Source organism: Lepisosteus platostomus, chromosome 8, assembly GCF_059453375.1.
Source record: "Lepisosteus platostomus isolate fLepPlt1 chromosome 8, fLepPlt1.hap1, whole genome shotgun sequence".
NCBI lineage: Eukaryota > Metazoa > Chordata > Actinopteri > Semionotiformes > Lepisosteidae > Lepisosteus > Lepisosteus platostomus.
The window spans coordinates 21,034,420-21,053,446 of record NC_142618.1 but is presented as its reverse complement, the minus strand read 5'-3'; the positions used below and the strand labels follow the sequence as shown (position 1 = coordinate 21,053,446).

General features: G+C 43.4%; 1 protein-coding gene across 16 annotated transcripts in view; it reads left to right on the top strand.

The window, feature by feature from the left end:
- Window positions 1-19,027, top strand: part of arhgap12b (Rho GTPase activating protein 12b) — an 89,677-nt gene that overhangs the window by 38,815 nt on the left and 31,835 nt on the right. For all 16 annotated transcript variants that reach the window (XM_088642888.1, XM_088642884.1, XM_088642886.1 and 13 more), the window contains exon 3: window positions 18,352-18,630. In XM_088642888.1, coding sequence (XP_088499014.1) covers window positions 18,352-18,630 — 279 coding nt within the window. The remainder of the gene's footprint in view (window positions 1-18,351; window positions 18,631-19,027) is intronic.

Below are 19,027 nucleotides of genomic sequence, written 5' to 3'. Positions count from 1 at the left end.
AAACAAACACGCACCCACCAGTTTGAGGTGCTGTTCATTAAAAATGAGCGAATCGCACAGTCAGCTGGGCACACGCTATCTTGCAATCTTTACAGAGGTTATTTTTGGATCGTGCTGTCTTGTTTAAGCCCTAAAGTACCACCCTTTTATTCAGTGGAAAGTTTTGGAAATAAACCTGAGGGAAGAGATAGTGTGGCCTCCAAACTTTGGTGGAGAATGGGCTCACCTCTCAACACCTTCTCCTCTCAACACATGTTCAGACACAGAAAGGCAGTGGAGCTGTTTGTTCCCTACAGCGTTCAGTAAACGCACATTGTGTGCAGCTTCTATTTGCGGCGTAGAGACAGGCTGAATAGAGACCATGCTTTTGTGTATCTCTTGCTTTGACAGCTTTGAGGGTGCTTCCCAGCACAGAACACCTGGTATCTGGATCTGATGGCAAAAATGTTTTCTGTTGCTTTTGAAAATGTGAGATGCAGTGTTCCTACCGTCTTTGTCAAACAGGTTGCAGTAACATTGCATTCACAGTGTCCTTGATCTTCACTGGAGACTTTCAGCCTTAGACATGCAGTTTAAGAGTTGTATTTCCATCAGTTAATTGTGCAGTGCTGTTGTGAGTAAATGGTTTTCTTTGTGTGAAGCTTGTTGTTTTTAATAATTGAATTTTGCTCAGAAACAGAAAAAAACCCCTAGGGTTAAGGTCTACAATAGAGTTGTTTTTTTTTTAAACGGTTTGCTCCGATAGCTTTATTTCATATCAATATCGGAACCCTGGCTCCAAAGTGCAGCCTAAATGGCCTTTTTCCTGGAAAATTTGGCAAGCGCACCAGTGTGGGATTGGTTTTTGTGGACTGCAGTGACTGGCTGCAGTGTTTTTCCAGTACTGGGTTCCACATGGTTTTTGTCCTCTGTACACATTTGGGTGTCCACTGCTCTGCAGTACCACCAGCCTCTGCCATGCCTCTGCTCTGACCGTGTGCCTGCACACATGGGCCCTGCTGGGCTCGGGTTCCAAACAGCTCCCGGAGAAGCACGGCTGTGACATCTGCCGACGTGTTTGCAGAGAGACGTTGGGTGTCATAGTTTGCTGTCGTGTTGGCTGATTTTGCAGAGGTATTTGCCTTTGTTTTATTTCTGAGTAGGTGTTTGGAATGACAGGTGAACCTCCCATTTCTTTTGATGAACGTTACTGTAGATGTTATTTACTGAAGACCTTGTGCAAGAATTGTATAGGATTGTGCTTTACAAGCCATCTAGGAGGCCTCCTGAAGAGCAGAAGAAAGGCTGAGAATCCCGATGATACTAACATTTAATTTGTTTTAAATGATCAAAACAGCGCCGTATTTAAACTGTGTGACCGTTTTAAAACTTTTCAATCCAGGAGGTTTTTTTTTTACACCTGCCACCAACCACGCCCCCGTCCTACAGACCCCTCAAAGTGTCCTGACACTTAGTTTTATTGTGGCTTTGTGTTTAGAAGTTTGCTCTTGGCGGGCCTTGGCCTGGCAGGGCATGTCTTGTGTTTGCTAGCCGATTAATCCCGTGCAGGTAGGAAGGGAAGGGTATTGTTGTCCCAGATGCATGATGTGCACACTCCCCATCATTTCAGAGCTCCTACAATCGGCAGTAAGGTGTCCCCAGTGCGTGTCAGGGAAGAAGAAATCGATCTCATCTTCGTTTTGTAGCAGCACATCTTGGCTGTAACTGCAGATTAGGCCAGAGATAATTAGGATTGGTAAGGAAGAGCCATGTGTGCCATTTACATCACTTGCAATTAGCATTTGGATTATCGTTGTTTTTGGCGTCAGATGTCCCCAAACAAACATTTAGGAAGGAATAATGGATAATTGTCAAGGACTGAAATCACTGCTCTTTTTGCTGTCGTGTTTTTTTTTCCTTCTTTTCTCCCCATCAAGCGCAATTAAGACAAAGATTGCTGCATAGTGAACAACTGCCCACTGTTCTCTCGTGCTTTCTGGGCTGAGGGGCTGAAAAGAGACTATGGCTTCAGGGGACTGAACAAACGTTCTGGACGAGAGTCAGCCGCAGGCATTAGCTTTTCAGAGCAGAAGGACAAAATGCTGCGTTTTTTGTAATTAGTAGGGAATTGATTGGAGAGCAGATATTAATGTCTGTTGAAAGCCATGACCAGCCATTTTGTTGTGATGTATTATTTTCATTAATGGCAGTACACTATTTATGGTATAATAATTCTTTGCAATAAACTGTGCAGCCCTTGTCGTGCCAGAGACTCTCTGAAGGGCATCACGAGCTACACTGCAGATCAGGCCGAGCTGTGAGAGCTTGCCAGTTGAGTGGAGGAGGTCGGCCTGATGGTGTGGCCTAAAGTGGACTGTAGGGTGACACCCCTACTCTTCGGTGCAGAGATTTGGGATCTGTAATGGCGAAGTAGTCAGGACCTCGATTTGATGTATCACCCGATGGAAAGTGCCTCCTACAGCACAGATATCGTGCCGGGGGTCGAGAGGGAACCAAGCCACCTTCTGGCCCACGAGCACTAGGCACTTGATGGAAAGGGTTGTGGGAGTGTGGAACAAGTGACTCAGCCATTTTGTTTTAAATCCGTACCCTGGCTTCCTTCAAGAAACACTGGATGACATCCTTGGATCAATGTGCTACTAACTTCTGGACAGCCCCGACGGGTATCTGGACCCAGAACTCGGGTGTTTGAGTGTGTTGTCTTCAGTAAACATTAGCATGGTAAAGTATTACTTTACTATCCCCTCAGAGCTGCTCTGGTTTCTTCTTGGGGAGACATTGTCACTCCTTCCCTTTAGCTTTTGTTTTTGTCAACCAGCACCCTTGGGTGAAAGTAAGGACATTTTTATGGGTGCAGCACCGAGGCTGTGCTAGTGGGGTACATCTCCAAGCGTGATAAATAAACTGCTACTTGTCACTGTGGGAGAGAGTCAAACTGTTCATTCATATTATTGAAAATGTGTACTGGTTTGTACTTAACACACCGAGTACTGGGGTTAACAGTTTTACAGTGGTGGCTAAAATAAATTCAGATTTGTTATTTACGAAGTGTTCTGTCACAATAGACTAATAGAGTGCCCAGAGGTAGTTAAACATTTTAAATAATCGGCAGGATTTCTTTCGAGGTCTGTGGAAAACGTGTTGCCAAGAACCGGAGGAAAAGTGGCACAGAGAAGTGTTTACTGGGGCACTTTTCTCAAGTGATCACCCATCACCGCTGTGGTGCTGAAAGAGCACTTCATTCTGCAGGGCAGCCTGCGCAGAAATATCTGTGCGTGTGCGTGCTTGTTCTTTCATTTCTGAGGTCGAAGAAGAAGATGGCAAGGAATGCTGTTTTTTTTATAAGTGAATTTGCCAGAGCTTGTTACAGTTTGTGTTGGGGAGAAAGGCCTGGTAATATTCGGTTTTAAAATACTGGGTAGCTAGTGTGAGAGTTCAGTCAGTTCTTTAAAGGCTCTGCAGTCTCCGTTAAATACTCTTGTCTTCTGTTGTCCACATTTAGGAGTTTCACAGTTTGACACCCTGGTCTGTGACTATGCTGTCAGACTATTTACGTAGCTGAAGTATAATTATAGTACGTGTGTGTGCGTGGCGATCATATGTCTGGTTTTATCGGGAGCTTTGTGGTAACGGTATACTGAATGGCCACATCATGCTTTTGGAGAAATAGCCAACTTGGAACAATGTACTAAGCACTACTATACTGTTTGTTTACTTTCTGGAACTTTAACTGAGATTGTACACAAGAAAATGAACAGCAATATGCGACAAAGTGAAAAGATATTGTGGTAAAAGTATCGACCATTGACAGTGTGCTCATGAAATCCTGGTTTTAGCTATATCTGTGAATGAATGCAGCACAGGTTGTGTCTTAGCCTACAGAGCTGCCTTGGCTCACCTGTCCACTGTACAATATGCATTGACAATGACAGTACTGTGAGCTCACTTTCTTCTGCCGAACAGGGCTCTGACCCGTTATGTAAAAATACATTGTGTCCTGGTTGGCACCGTGGTATTAATTCTGCTGAAGTCCTGTCGTATTGTAAAGCCACTCCTATGCTTAGGACAAGTAGCCAAAGAAAGAGCTTGTGAATTAATGAGCTTGAATCAATCATGCTTTAGGCATTAAGACCCGATTACTCATGAGGTGGGGGGGGGAGTTATCTGTTGGCTGTCTGCTAGTAAAGAATGCAAGAAGTTCTTGCAGAGGAGTTGTGGTAAAATGTACTGTCTTAAAATACTGTGTGGCCTCATTGGTCCATCACCCAGTGTATTTTCATAAAGCATCAAACAGTAAGCATGGACTAGTAGTCCTGGACAGATGGAGACATGAAGTGAGCTGTCCTAAAGTTTATCTTTCACACTGAATGTGCAGCTGTTTTAATTTCAGGATGGTATAGTATACATGGGTATGCTTTTGCATTAGGTGGCAGTGATTATTACTATGAATGATATGAATACTGTTATTTACTAATAGTAATAATAGTTTACTATCATCTGTGTTTAGCACTGGTTTAACTGTGGTTAATGTGAACATATTATTGCATTTTCTCCGAACATGAAATAAAAGCTCAGAGCAGCTGTTCTGAACTGTTTCCTCTTCTTTCTCTGCTTTCCATTGTGGCCTATGAAGTTAATCCTGTGATGATGGGGATTAAATTGACACTGTCAGGTCCTGATTAGTCTTGGGTCTTGCGCCGCACTATGCTGTGTGTAACAAAACAGACATACCCTTTTCTGTTTTCCAAATAAAATTAGGGCAAAGTGTTAATCACAAAAATTCAACTTAAACAACACATGACTCTGAAATTGTCAATCTGTGCAGCCAGTTGTAACTTCAGAAAATGTATAATCTGAATTATTTGTGTTTGTATCTGCCACAGACCTCTCTACCATGTAAAATGTTGAATTGGATATTCTGCTGATGTTTCTGTGCACAGGCTTGAGGAATTACTCAATGATCTGATTGTGAATGTGGTTTAGTTGCATTCTAAAGAACTGGATTATGGTGCAGTGGATATTCATGCCAGCGTCTTTGGCATAACAAACTGCCACCATATCCACCTAGCAGGTTTTAGTAGATAGCTGGATCATTATGGCTGTCAACGTAAGCAACTATGTTTGGCAGAATAAAGTTTAGCCATGTGCCACAGTATATTAACAAATACATTTCTTGAACGTATCAGAACTTCTTGGAGCCCCTCCCCTTTCATTGCTGGATTTGTAATGTTGGCATTTATCATCTCCTGTACACTGTAGATGGCATCGATGTGCACCAATCCTCTGAGCCTCCCTGATGTCTTGACAGGAGGCACAGATCATACCATCACAGGGCATCACGGGTTCACTCAGAGCTTCTTGCACACAGCCGGCTGTGAAACCAGGCGAGATATTTAGTAACTGCCTCATGTTTTTATCGAATCTGCCTCGTCATTGAATCTCAAAGTAAAGGTTTTGTCGCGGTGGCTCTTTGGCTAAGGATCTGCGCCTGTGGCTAGAAGGTTGCGGGTTTGTATCCCGCGGCCAGCAGAGGAATCCTACTCCGTTGGGAACCTGAGCAAGGCCCTTAACCCCAGCTGCTCCAGGGGCGCCATATAAATGGCTGACCCTGCGCTCTGACCCCAAATTTCTCTCCCTGTCTGTGTCTCACGGAGAGCAAGCTGGGGTATGCGAAAAAAGAAAAATTCCTCACACAAGAAATTGTATATGGCCAATAAAGTGATCTTATTCAACTTTTGCCGTGAAACACTTCGCAGGAAGAGTTTAAAATAATGTAGAATGTTGAATTTAAACAGAAAAGTGGTGAGTGAATAGATTAACGTCAAACTGTGTGAAAAGATGTAAGCCTACACTGTGATAAGCCGATGCTTACCTTTATTTCTGTTTATTTTGACTACTACATCCATGTCAGTGATGGAAAAGGCAAGATGGGTGTTTCAACTGGGGGGCTTGTGTGCGTTTTTCTCATGCGCTGACCTGTTCAGGGCAGCAGATCATCAAGGTAGCTGGTCCCAGGCCCCAGGTGTTACTTGTGCTGGAAGATGTCAGTGAGCCTGCGAGCTCTAATAACAGGGCAGCATTTTTTCTAAGTGGGTTTTCTTTCCTCCATTAAAGTTTTAGTGTTGATCGCAAGAGTCCGTGAGCTTTTCAAGAGTTTTATTTTGAGCTTAGTGGCTACATTTCATAAACTGACCTTTTTAGAAGAACAACTATCATAAATTAATACCAGACCCCTGATGCTCACTTTGTGCTGTTTTTTTCACATTTACAAAACATATCTGTGTAAATGATTTGAATATATTCCCGTATTGTGGCTGTAGAGGATCTCTTTCATACAGCTGTTCAGTCCACAGTCTTAAATACATGAATTGAGTGGCTGCAGCATTGATACCTTTGGTGCACTGTGTGTATTGGAGGGCACTGAATCTTGCCACCGGTACACTGTTGAGAGGTAACAAAATCTTTTTATTTATTTATTGTGCATCTTATTATGCACACTCAGAACAGTAAAGTAAAAATCTGTTGTTTTTTTATTATTGGCCGTTTGAAAAATCCAACTCACACACAAAACTAAACCTAATTCTGTCTGAGTTCTAATTACACTGTGAACCATCACAGCTTAAGAGTTAAACTGCTTGGCCACGTATAAAATAATCTCTTCCATAAAGCCACTTCTCGAGTCCACCGGCTCACCTGACAGTCACCTTGCTGCTCCCTTTGGTGCGGCTCGTAAAAGAGGATCTGCTTCCTGGTCACTTAGTCAGGTGAACAAGGATGGCAAGTCATCCCCACAGCATTCTGGGAAATGTGGTTCAGACAAGAGCCTCCATCTTGCCTCCGACCTATCACCCTCTCACAATAGTTGATACATTGGTCCAAATACATAACTCGGCTTCATACTCATTCATTCTGTGCAGAAGAGCCAGAGAAATGCATCTCCCTGGAGCAGCAGAGTGCAGGGCACGGCTTGTCGCACAACAAAGAACGCCTCAGTGCTGCCAGTTTTATAAGGAAATCGCAAGCCAGCTGAAGTGCCGGAATCAAAATCCTCTTCCTAAATCTAACTTGTATGCGAGTTTCAGTGAGGCAGAGAAACGAGTTCAGCCACCTGTTCGTGACAAAGCAGGTTCCACTGTCTGCGCAGCCAGCGACGGGAAGGGGCCGGTGATGAAACCAGTTCAGTGTTTTCAGCCAAGTGGAAGCAGCAAGGTTACCAATTAAATGAGTATGTTCAGGTGGGCAGCTGCATCAGCATGCGTAGGCTGCAAAGGAACGAGTAATAGGTTTATTCCATGCTGAAAAAAAGAAGTCGTCTTATTTTTTTCAGCATGGAATAAACCTATTACTTGTTCCAAATGAGTATGTTGGTGAGTCTACATAAAATAAGACTTCTTTGTCCTATTTGTGAAACCATATTTATAGCCCAAATAAAAGAGAAAAAATAATTGTTGTTTTTAAAGCAGTGTATAATTTTGCTCAGGGGGAGAGACGGGAATCAACATGGGTGATGACCCACTTAGCTCAAGATTTGCAGTGCGAAGTCACATCTTCGGTTCTCCTGGCTTTGTCACGTTCCTGACACAAACTAACTAAAATTAGTTTGATGGAGGCTTTCAAATTCCCGAGCTCTTTGTGATACAAGAGCACATTGGCGTGTAAGTAGTTGAAATGTGCATCTTCTCTTTTTTCCACACAAAGAACTCGTGGTAAGGATTGACCCACTTGTACCTGCTGGGCAGAAATAAAAACTTGCTTTCAAACAGGAAACGAACCATTTTTAGTTGCAGAAGTTGGCGCAGAGTGACAGTTTTAGTATATTTTTCTGAGATCTGGGTTGATAATTTAACAGCATTTCATATCTCACAGTAAACGCGTTTCCTCTAGTTTCATAATATGCTTCAGCATTAAAATTGTGTAGTGCTTAGTGTGTTTTGGAAGCACATATAAATGTTTCATTGTTGTTAAAATAGAAATAACCATTTTTGGGCATTAATAATTATTCCTTACACTTATATAATTGTATATAAAATGAATTGAGACCGAGCAACTGAAATGATGGGGCCAGTAAAAATAATTTCTCGCTGTCCTTTGCCCTGTTTTAACATGCATTATTTGTTATTATTTTCTGTTCTCTATAATGAAGTTAAAGGGGTAATAGTTCAGGTGGGTAGCTGCGTCAGCATGCGTAGGCTGCAAAGGAACAAGTAATAGGTTTATTCCATGCTGAAAAAAAGAAGAAAGAGAACACATTTCGGCCGTGGAGCCATCTTCAGGTGTGTCAAAGGGGTAATAGTTGTGTGTAATAAAGGGGGTAATAGTTTATCAGCAAATCACCAAACAATAATGCCACTGTGGTACTGTTGTTTGGTAATGAACTGCTTGAGACTGCTGCCACCTGTTGGCAGGATGTCTAAAATACAGGCCCACTGCAAAAGGTGTGTGGGTCAGAAATTAAGACAATATTAAGTGTAATCATAGTGTAAATATAGGTGTTATTTGGAGTAATTTATGTATTTTGATAGATTAACAAAGCAGGTCATAGATTGCTTATGATGTTCTCTTGGGAATGTCTCGCATGAATGAAGCCCAGTGGAGTCTGCTATCCAGCTTTGAACTTGCACTGTGAAAGTAGGAAAGCATCTAACTTGCTTTTCTGAACAGGTTTGTGTCTGTCTCTGGTGAGCTAAGCATGAGCCACGCAGTGCGATCGGCTTAACACCGTCTTCTCTCCCTTCTGCCGCCTTCCTCGGCTCAGGTGGTGCCTGTCTCGCGCCCTGGCCCCGCTGCCTCGCCTTTTCCCTTTGAGCTGTAATGCACACTGTTGACCTATTTAGCGCTGTCGCAGAGCGCGCCATTGGGGAACAGCAGGTATTTCCGAGCCACTGTGAAGCTCCTGACGAAGTCTATGTGTACAGAGAGTTGGATGGTGGAAGCAGTCTTTTGCTCTCAAAATGCTAGCAGGAAACAGTGATGGAGCACGTCATGGCCTCATACAGACCAGCTTTTAACACTGGCCTGTGTGTGAATGAATGTGCGTACAGCACCTGGAGTCCCTCAGTGCTTTCCAAGTAATGTGTCTGACTCGCTCAGCCTGGTTGCTGAAGGATCCTTTTGATTTGAGAAAGTAATGGGGGCCAGACTTGGCCATGTTTCTTGATTTGGTGGGAGAGCTCCCACTGAGGTGAGCTGCAGGCAGTGGCTCTGCTGTCTGAAGCTTGATAAATCTGTGTCTTGTGGCACTTCTGGCTTCTCATCATACTATCGTGCTGCAAGAGAACAGGGCAGAGGAAATTAAACCTGCTTTGTCTAGATGAACAAATCTTTGTCTGAGACGTGGTCAGACTGCTTTTACATTAAAAAAAGGGTTTCACGCCACAACTGAATAATATTACCAGCAGTGAGAAAGGTTTTCTCCCATGGGGGTTGTGCATTGGGCTGGTTCTTTTGTATTGGTAAGATTACCACAGTGGTGGTTCTTTAACCTTGATAAAAAAATCTCCCACTGGCTGTTAATGTAGGATGTCTCTTTGGTGTAATGATATTTTCATACCTCAGTTTGTTTTTCACTTCGCAGTGTTTTGTGTATTATGACCTTATAGTTTGTGTGGTAGATGACTTGCACACTGAATACTTGGAATGATTTGGATTGTGCAGTGGCTGTGAGTGGTGAACTGAATTAATTCCTTTACATCCTGAAGGATCCTAGAGCACTTTCTTTAGAGGAAGGCCCCTACATAATCTACCCCTGAAGCATAGCTCTCATGTGGGTGATGCACAGCAGCCCCACTGCAAACAGATCAGGTACAGAAGCGAGACTTTCCTTCACGTCAGTTCAGGGAGACTTCTAGGTAGGCCAGTTTACAGAGGAATTCAGTCAGGATCCTGGGGTCTTCACTCCTTCATGAGCAGGCAGTCAGGACTGCTGACGTAATGTCTTCTCTGAAGGATGGCACCTCTGTGGAACAGTGTCCCTGGTCACCATACTGAGACATTGACTTAGAAAATCGAATCCGAGGGTTAGTTGCGTGAATTGCTGGTCCACCAACAGCCCTTACTGACAAACTTCCTGGTTTCTTTTTTTTGTCACAACGAGGGGTTGTTTGGGTTTCCATGGCGAGAGGCTGCCATACCTCGGGCCCCATCCAAGTTTCTGCTTTAAACCGCGCTTTACAGGAAGCTTTGCAGAGCCAGTGGCCACCAGCTTTGTTCTCTGCTTTTGGTCAGCGAGGGCCAAGTGGGCATCGTTCCCCTATTCCAGTTCTGAAATAGCTACACTGCACCACAGCTTCGCCCACCGTCTTACAGCTGCGGTACCGTCAGCTTCAGTTCAGTTCAGTTAGGAAGTGTTTTTTCTGTGAAAGTATCCTGGATTGCAGATCGAGAGCAGCAGGTCAGTGCCTGCTAGCCAGCAGATTTCATCGGAAATAGGGCATGTCATTTTCCCCAGCCTTTTCTTTTAAAACTATCTGAAGGTGAGGCAACATCTGAGGAAAGAGTTCATATTCGTTTTTTGAGCAGCGTATAATTAGAGTGGATATCCACGAGACCACAACACTGGAGGGAGTGCAGCAACTCAGAGGCACAAAAATGATGCCTTTCAGTCCAGAGACAGAGGTGTTTTTGTAAAGTAAGTTATGATGAGAAAGGTCTCAGTTGGTATATAGCACTGCACAATAAGGATGAAGCAAAAGGAATGCGGTTGAGCAGGTGTGTTTGTGTGTAAAAAGGAAGGCAGCCAGAGATTCGTAACTCTTGTGACACACCCTTTCTCTGCCACTTTTCAGCCTGTGAGGGCACAAGTGGAAACTGCAGGGAAGTGCAGTAATAAACCAAGGACTGAAGACACTTCTTTACCCAAAGAGGTGTGGGTGTATGGAACAGGCTACACAGCCATGGTGTTGAAGCCGATACCCTGGCTTCTTTTGTGAAATGGCTGGATGGGATCAACGGATTGATTAGCTACCCAATGGTCTTGACGGGCCACAGGGCCTCCTCATTTAACTTTTAAACATTTAACATCCTCTAAGTAACTTTTCTTATGATCTAAGGTTCTCATGTTCACCTTAAGCTCTCTCCTAGAGCCCAGCTGCTGTGGTGTGAGAGAGACACCTACTGGCCACATTAGTGAGGTACACCAAGCTAACGTAGCCCACTTTGTATTATACTGCAAGAATAACCAGCAGAGAAAACATTTCCTGAATTCGTGCATCTGTTTTTTTTCCCCCCACTTATACCTACAATGTCCGGTAAGTCCAATAAAAGAAAAATCGCTAGCCCTTAGAATGTGCATCAAGCTTAGTCTGTTCTCTACAATTGTGGTGCTGGTGGAGTGTATAAAAATATCAAATGTAACTGCAAACATAAAAATTGCTTTTATATCTGTGATCTGCAGATCGTGTATAGGATGGCTTGTTCAATCCGGAGCTGGTCAGAGGAAAGCTGTTGAGTAACGAGAGGAACTGGTGCCGCAGTCCTGCAGGGCCACTGGCCACAGAGGCTGTTGTCCAGCACTGACTTCCTAGCTGGCAAGGTCACTCAGATGTGCTCCAGGGCCTTGCTCTCTTTTAAACAACCTTTTTATAACTTCACTCAGTTTATTAAGAACCCTGACTGCTTGGAAAGTTCTAGTTCTGTTCTACTGGTGTCAATCAGTTTCACCAGATTGTAGCTGCAGGCACACGTAATGCCAGCCCGTAGTTAAAATTTTCAACATATCTGCTCTGGCGGAATGCAGTTCTGAATTTCTTCAGCATTCGGACGGTGTAAAAGGTCTCCACTTTTCAAGAACCAAAGGATTCATTTATTAGAGGAACCACGGTCTGCTCAGAAGTGATCCTCTCTGTATTCATTGAAGCAGAGGGCACAAAGGAAATTGCAGTTTTTAATAACTAAAACAATTTTAAAATACTGTATTATTTAGTTTGCCCATCTGATTTGCGGCTGTTACTTTTACGGTTACTGTGACTGTTAGAATCTGTGTTTGCAAACTTTCAGAAGTCTGTTTCTGAAATTCTGGAGAACTGATGACAGGAGGCGCTTATAAAACGTTTTAGGTTCTGGAACAAGCTACCTGGCACTGTCACCAGAGATCCTAAGATCTGTTTGTTTAATAGCCATCTCCTCACCGACAGACACAAAAACAGTTCCAGTAAGAAAGAGCCCAGCAGGTCTCCAACCCTTCACACAGCCACAGAGCCAGCAGTAAATGTTTTTAATTTCCATGTATTTTTCAAGACTTGTTTTGAGGAAAGTAAAAGTAAAATTTATAACTAGGGATGCCCTGAGGGAATTTATAATACTTTCAAAGCACTCCCATGCTGTAGGTTCACATTCTGATCATGTGTATTTGTTGAAAACTTAAACCTGCAGTCTTGTAAGGTGAGGATATGATAAAGAGTGACATTTTCACAACATGTACAGTATATATCGCACTCATTGCTGCTGGGTGTAAGCCTCTTTAGCACAATAAGGAAAAACTGGTAGTGTTTTTGTCAACACCTTGTAAAGCTCAGTGGAGTGTATCCCTACTCAAGGTTTTCTTTCTGCTGGTTTTTGAGATTCAAGACTTTTTATAGTCTTTTAAAAGTGTGAAATCCTTCATACATTTAATGCTGTAGTTATAATTTGGTGATAACCACATGGTTTGTGTTGTTAAACGTGTTTGTCAGTGCCCAGGTTTTGTCACAAGAGGGTGTCGTAACACAGCACTGTACTTGTAAAAACTTTGCTGTAGCTCTGCAGGCCCACCTTTTTATTATTAGAGTTGTGAAGTGATGAACAAACACTGAGTGTCAGCGGAAGTCTTCTTGTGTATTGTGAAACCTAGCGAACGTCTTAACAGTAATGTACATTCATGGGCTTTCATTCATTTTGTGTGTAATTAATGATGTTTCGAGTGCATCATCATGCTAAGTTTCGAGTGGAACGAGTCCTGGATAGCTTCACCTTTAGACACCCCTTATGGTCCTCATTCAGAAAGTGAATTTGCCCTCAGTAATCAAACCAAATGACGGAAAATAGAAGGCCAGATGTCCTTTTATGTTTGCTGCCCTGCTTCAGTGTCAGTACTTGTCAGCAAACGGCATAGAGGCCCATTAATTTGCAATGTGCAAACCCGGGACACTGACCCTGAACAAGCACGCTACTTTGTCCGAGAATATGGAGATCAGATGACCGTGAAGTAGGAATAGTGAAAAAATAGGGACGGCTGTCGCCTAAAACGTGCGCAAGTGTCACAGGGTTCCAGAAGCTTTGCCGCTGTTCTGAGCGAGCGGAGCAAGTCGTGGCTCTCGAGTACGCGGGCGGCAGGGCCTTGGCGAGCCCACTCGAAGGCCCATTGCCATTGGGTTGCTCAGACTTGTCCCGAACCTCAGGATTCGCAGCACGTTCTGCGTGTCACGCGGAAGGCCAGGTTTACTCCTGCCAGTGCTGTTTCAGTGTGACAGAGCGTGGGCGGATGAAAGCAGTGAACGTTTGTTTGGGCGGGGGGGGGTTCCTTACAAAGCCACTTCCTGATCTGTGATCCAGTGTTTGTTGTTGCAATCTAGACTTGTGGCGCTAACACCAGCGCCGCCCGGAGCAGTGAGCACATTCACCCCTCCGCACTTCACTGGTAATGCGACCTGGGGGGACAGGCTGAGATTTCTGGGCCGGTATGATCCGCTTGACTACTTTTAAAGGGTACCGTAAATCAGAGGAGGATGACGACGAGGTTTTTGTCAGCAATTCTGGATCAAAGGTGACGGCACTTTTTGTTTTCCCTCCCCGTTTTAGTTGTCAACCAGCTAATTGTACAGGCGAGAGAATCACGTGGCTTTAAGTAAATCCCAATCTGAGTGGTGTGTAAATATTCACAAGACTTAATTGCATACAAGTGGTGTCCACTTGTATTGATGTTGATGTTTCATTCTGGACTTAATAAGAACTGCATTGTCCACACACACCAGATAAGCAAAATGTTTGTAAACATTATGTGGTGGCTCCCTGATTGATAAAGATCACAGTTCCATGCAAATATGAGTATTTTGGAAGCCTGTGAGCTCTGCTAGTATGCAGAGGAATGTAATTCACCAGTGAGAACTGGATGTGGTTGAATAGGCCATTTGTAGTTGGCGATGAGAATGTCTGTTCTCTGACACTGTGGGAATTGGTGTGGTTTACTTCAGTGCAGCGGTCAGCACCGTTATTTGAAACTGGAGTATTTGGGTGATGACAAGAGTGTGTTTTCTGTTGATGTTTCCTATGTCCTCTTAAATCTTTTTTTTTTCTAATTATAGTTGGTCAAAGTGAACTAACCTTCATCTTACCTTGAAAGATCTCCAAAAATATTTTAAGATTAAAGAAAAGTGATTGTGTTAACGATGCTAGAATGAGGCCTGGAGCTCTTAGGACAGAGGTGAAAATCCGTGGGAGGAGAACCTTCATTCTAGTGTGATCAGTTTGCAAGCCAGCAGCATTCGAACAAGTGGCAGCAGGGTTTATCATCCCAGTTGGTCAAGTTGCAAAATCGAGCTTCACTGAAAGTATTGCACTGTAATTACAGAAGACTTATTTTGCACTGAATCGAACTGTAATTTTTCTTTTTCTTTTTGCTATTTTCCGTGCACACACTGTGCATTAATTGTAGGGCATATCTTCCTCAGCTTGCAGAGCTGGCTCAGCCTGATAAGAAGATGTGCCGGCTCAAACCAGAATTTTTAACATGCTGTGGTTAGTTTTAATTTCTCCTTTTCATTTGTGCAGCTGAGTGCTAAGGGTGCCGTTGGCTAATTGCTCGGATATTGGTTAATCGCCCCTGTATGACCCAAGGAATAGTCGTTAAATTGAGCCATCTCAGGCAGTGCTGTGCAAAGACACACGATTGTAGAAATAAATGACTGGAAAATGTTGGTTAGAATGAACGTTTCTAGATAAAATATGTACAATGTTTTATATTGCAATATTGTTAAATGGGGAAGAAAGCAGCAGCCAAAGAGTTTGCTATGCAATTATTTTGTTTAAAAATAAACTGTTGGACCACATAAGGAGGTGGTGATGATTGTAAAAAAAGAAATTGTTGGAAATCTTCAGAGGTGCTACTTTTTAGGAGAAGCATAGAGCTTCATGGGGTGTAATCCTAAATCCAAGGGCTATGTACAGGGATTGTTTGCCTTCCAGTCAGTGGAAGCTTGTTGAATTGGTTTTTGCCGAGTTTAAATAAGGTTTTATTTTCTAAACTAGGCTGTTACTTAAGAGAATCTAGTTTGACTTTTGAAGTCCAGCAATAAGCTTTGAATGTTGTGAAACCAATGCCTTTTAGCGATGTCTCATTTGATTAACAAAGCTTTCAAATGTGCATTTTTAAAGTGAAACTATAAATTATTATTTGAGAGCTCAAACTGAAAGATCAGATGGGTAAAACGTCAGCAAGAATTGCACAGAAAAATATAAATGATTTTAATGGAATGTTTAAAATTAAGATACTATAAACGCTGCAATAACAGTTATTTATCCTGTTCAGGAAGTATTGTTTTTGTCATTTTTAAGTTAAAGATTCTATGCAAAAGCAGAGGGTACTTTTACTTGTACAGTGCTGTGTTACAACAGCTTCACTTAATTTACATGCAAATGAGGTCTCAGGGGTTCCTGCTGTGTATGCTGTTCAAGGGAAATGTTTTGGTTACGGTTTTGCTCTTGTCTAAATATTTTAGTTCACCTCCCTACAGACCTGGTATAAATAGATTAAAAACAACTTGAAGTGAACACAGTTAGGTGGTTAACTGTATGTTTTTCTGATGTAGATCCACTGTCATTTTTAGCAATATTTATTTTGTACATGGCATGTATTTCATTTTACTCATCTTGGTGGGGGGGGGGACATCAAAAGTGACCACTACTCAGCAGAGAATGCCTTAAGATTGTAGAAGGTTTGTGAACTGGTTTTTTCTGCCCTTGTTTCTGAGCAGGAAATCCCAGCTGTTTTGAGTCGTGGGCTATACAGTGCGCACGTAGAACTATCCCATTAGGCTTTCTATTGTATTATCCGTGAGGAAACTTTGTGTTTTTCAGTGAAGGGGAATGGACCAGTTTCCCAGAACAGCTCAATGGACAGTTCCAGTGTGTGTCTGCCAAGTTTAGTCACAGATGTGCACAGCTTCACCTGACCCAGGCACGTCAAGGAAGCACTGTCACAGGGGTATAGAGTGACAGAGGGGATACGTGTCAAAGTACAGTGCCTAGTATCAATGTCTCAGAACTTATGTTCAATCTGTGCACTATAAGTGTATTTTTGGTTCAAGAGGAGAAAGAATTTCTTGAATGTTCAGCCTTTTTTGTCTAGCAATAAGGCTAAAAGTGATAACAATGTACTGTTTCTGTGGGCGTTCACTGGTGTTTTGTCAGATCTGAAAAGGTGACAGATTGTGTATCTGTGTGCGCTCTGGCTGTTGTTGAACTTTCTCGGAGACTGAAAAACTGTCCCGCTGGGCACTGTTTGGAGAAGCTGCTGTTATATAACAGTCTTTCTAGAGGCAGAAACAAGGCAGTCCAGGCAAAGAAACCAAGTGCAGTTCCTTTGTTTATTTTTGCAAAAAAATTTTTTAAGGCTGCAGTTACAGCTTGTTCTCCTCAGCTAACTGTTTCTCCAGCACTTTCCACTGCTACTCTCTTGGTTAACAGTGTGTTGTAAAATTTCAGTAATGTGCTATAGAAAATTCCTCATCTGATATGCTTTAAAGTCAAGGTCATTTAACCCCAGCAAAGTGTTTCACAGCAGGCTTTCTTGCAGTTTCCTATTTTGTTATACATCAGCTTGTTACAGTCACACTGTTTTTTTTAAGATGACCAGAGCTGGGGGAAAAATAAATAACTGGAGTTAACCTGATTATTCTCAGATGTTGCTTTGAAGCCTGTTCTCGTGACGTCTTTTTTCTTTTCTTAAACTAGAAGAGTGAGTACTGGGGTCAGCTCAGAGATGGTCGATTCCTTGCAGAATCGGATGAGAGCAGAAGTTAGTGAGGCCCTTTTAAAAGCATCTGGACTCCACTCTGCTCTTCCCGACCCATCATTGCGACCTGCAATGCTGTCACAAGCAAAAGCTGTATTTCCATCTCTCTGAGAATATGGTGTTATCTGTACTGTCGAAACGTTCATATACAGAAGCTTTGCCCCAGACTCCAGAGCTCATCTTTTTAGTTTCCAACGGCTTGTTTGTGTGAACAGATGCTTTCTTCTGCGCAATATCCTGTGTTGTACTGAGACTTGAATATTATCAAAAGAAAAATCGAAGACGGGGGAAATCCTTTGTCAATCTAATTTTTACACACAAACTTTGACCATTTCAGCAAAACTTTTTTTTGTTGTCTAATTGCCATTTCCCTCAAGTCAAAAAGTAGTAAATGTTTGTGTCTATTAGAGTGGACTATACTTATGCTCACGTTTAAGAAGTGGTGTTTTAACGTGGTGGTGGCTACTGAACTCACAGAAGTGATTGACCTAAGCCGCGGTGCCCAATGTATCCAAGCAAAGTGAAGTAAACAGCATCAAATACTGTACACTGTGGTGTCTAGAGGATCTTGACATGAGAGTTTTGCTCACACGTTTGTACTAGAATTATAATAAATTGGCGTACTGCAGCTCTTCACCCAGTTGCCTGGTCAGAAACCTACTCTTACTCCAGAGTCTGCCGGCTCTGGGGAAGTCTTTCGCAGCTGTTGGGTGGATTTCTGTTTTTGATCATCTCTACTCCTCCTTGGAGTCCTCTTGATGTCTGTGATCGCACTAAATGCCTCCATTTCAGTTGTGTCGGTACCTACTGATGAAATCACAGCATGGTTAAGAACTGTCCAATACCGCACGTTGTTGAACAGTATGTCGAGCCGAGTTCGCGGCATCGAGTCGGGGTAGGTAGGGTTAATCTTCTGATATATATATATTTTTTAATTTGAATGAAAACGTACCTTCTGCTCCAGCTCTGCTTAAACTCTTCGATCTTCTGTAGTGTTTTAAGAGCACAGCATTTTTGATAATTGAGCTCATGATGTGACTTTATTGGCCTTTTTGGGTAAGTAACGTCGTGTGTCGTATAAACAGTAACGAGTAGCGACATGTGGCACGGTCTGCTGCATTCTCCCCTCGAAACAGTATAAACCACTGGTTCTCGTTTTGTGTGTTTATCCATTATTCACTTGAGAACGATATTGACCTCGGTATTTTAGACTTCGATTCTTGATGGCGAGAATATGGATGTGTGACCGAATTCTAGATGCGACGTCTTTAACCACCCCCGCCAGGAGATTTCCTCGTCTTGGCTTTCCTGGGCGCGTTTACCTCACGCTCCTTCCTTTTGGTGTGTCCCCCCCCCCCCCCCACTAGACGGCTTCCCCGACGGGCCCAGGCCGCCCCGAGTCCCCCGTCTACACGAACCTCCAGGAGCTGAAGATCTCCCAGGCCCACCTGCCCCCTGCGCCCTCCGGCTCCCCGCTGCACACCTTGGGCGACTGGGAGACGTACAAGGACCCCAGCGGGCGGCACTTCTACTTCAACAGGGCGACGCAGGAGCGCACCTGGAAGCCGCCGCGCGCCCGGGACGCCAGCAGCAGCGGCAGCACCAGCAGCAGCCGAGGGGAGGCTCACGCCCCGGGGGACCCCGAGGTAAGGGGGTGACCCCCACGCATGTGCGCGACTTATACCCCCGCCCGGTTTCGTTTTTTGTTTTAGTGTTGGCCTTTAGCCGAGCACTTTCTGGAGCGTTATTACGCACGTTGCCTTGATGAACCCCCACGGCTCCCGTCTCTGTGGCCGAATCTATCCATCTCATGCGACCGAGCCGACAGGTGGAGCCGTGTATCGCAACGGCCGCCGTTTAATTTCCGGTTTCGTTAGGTCAGCACAAGGTACAGAACGTGAGTGAAGATCCGCAAATCGACAGAAGGCGGAATAAATACAAATATGTCCCTGACTATATTGATACATAACATAACATCATCACTTTATTAACCCTTTACAATTTCTTGCATTAGGAATTATCTTTTCGCATACCCCAGCTTGC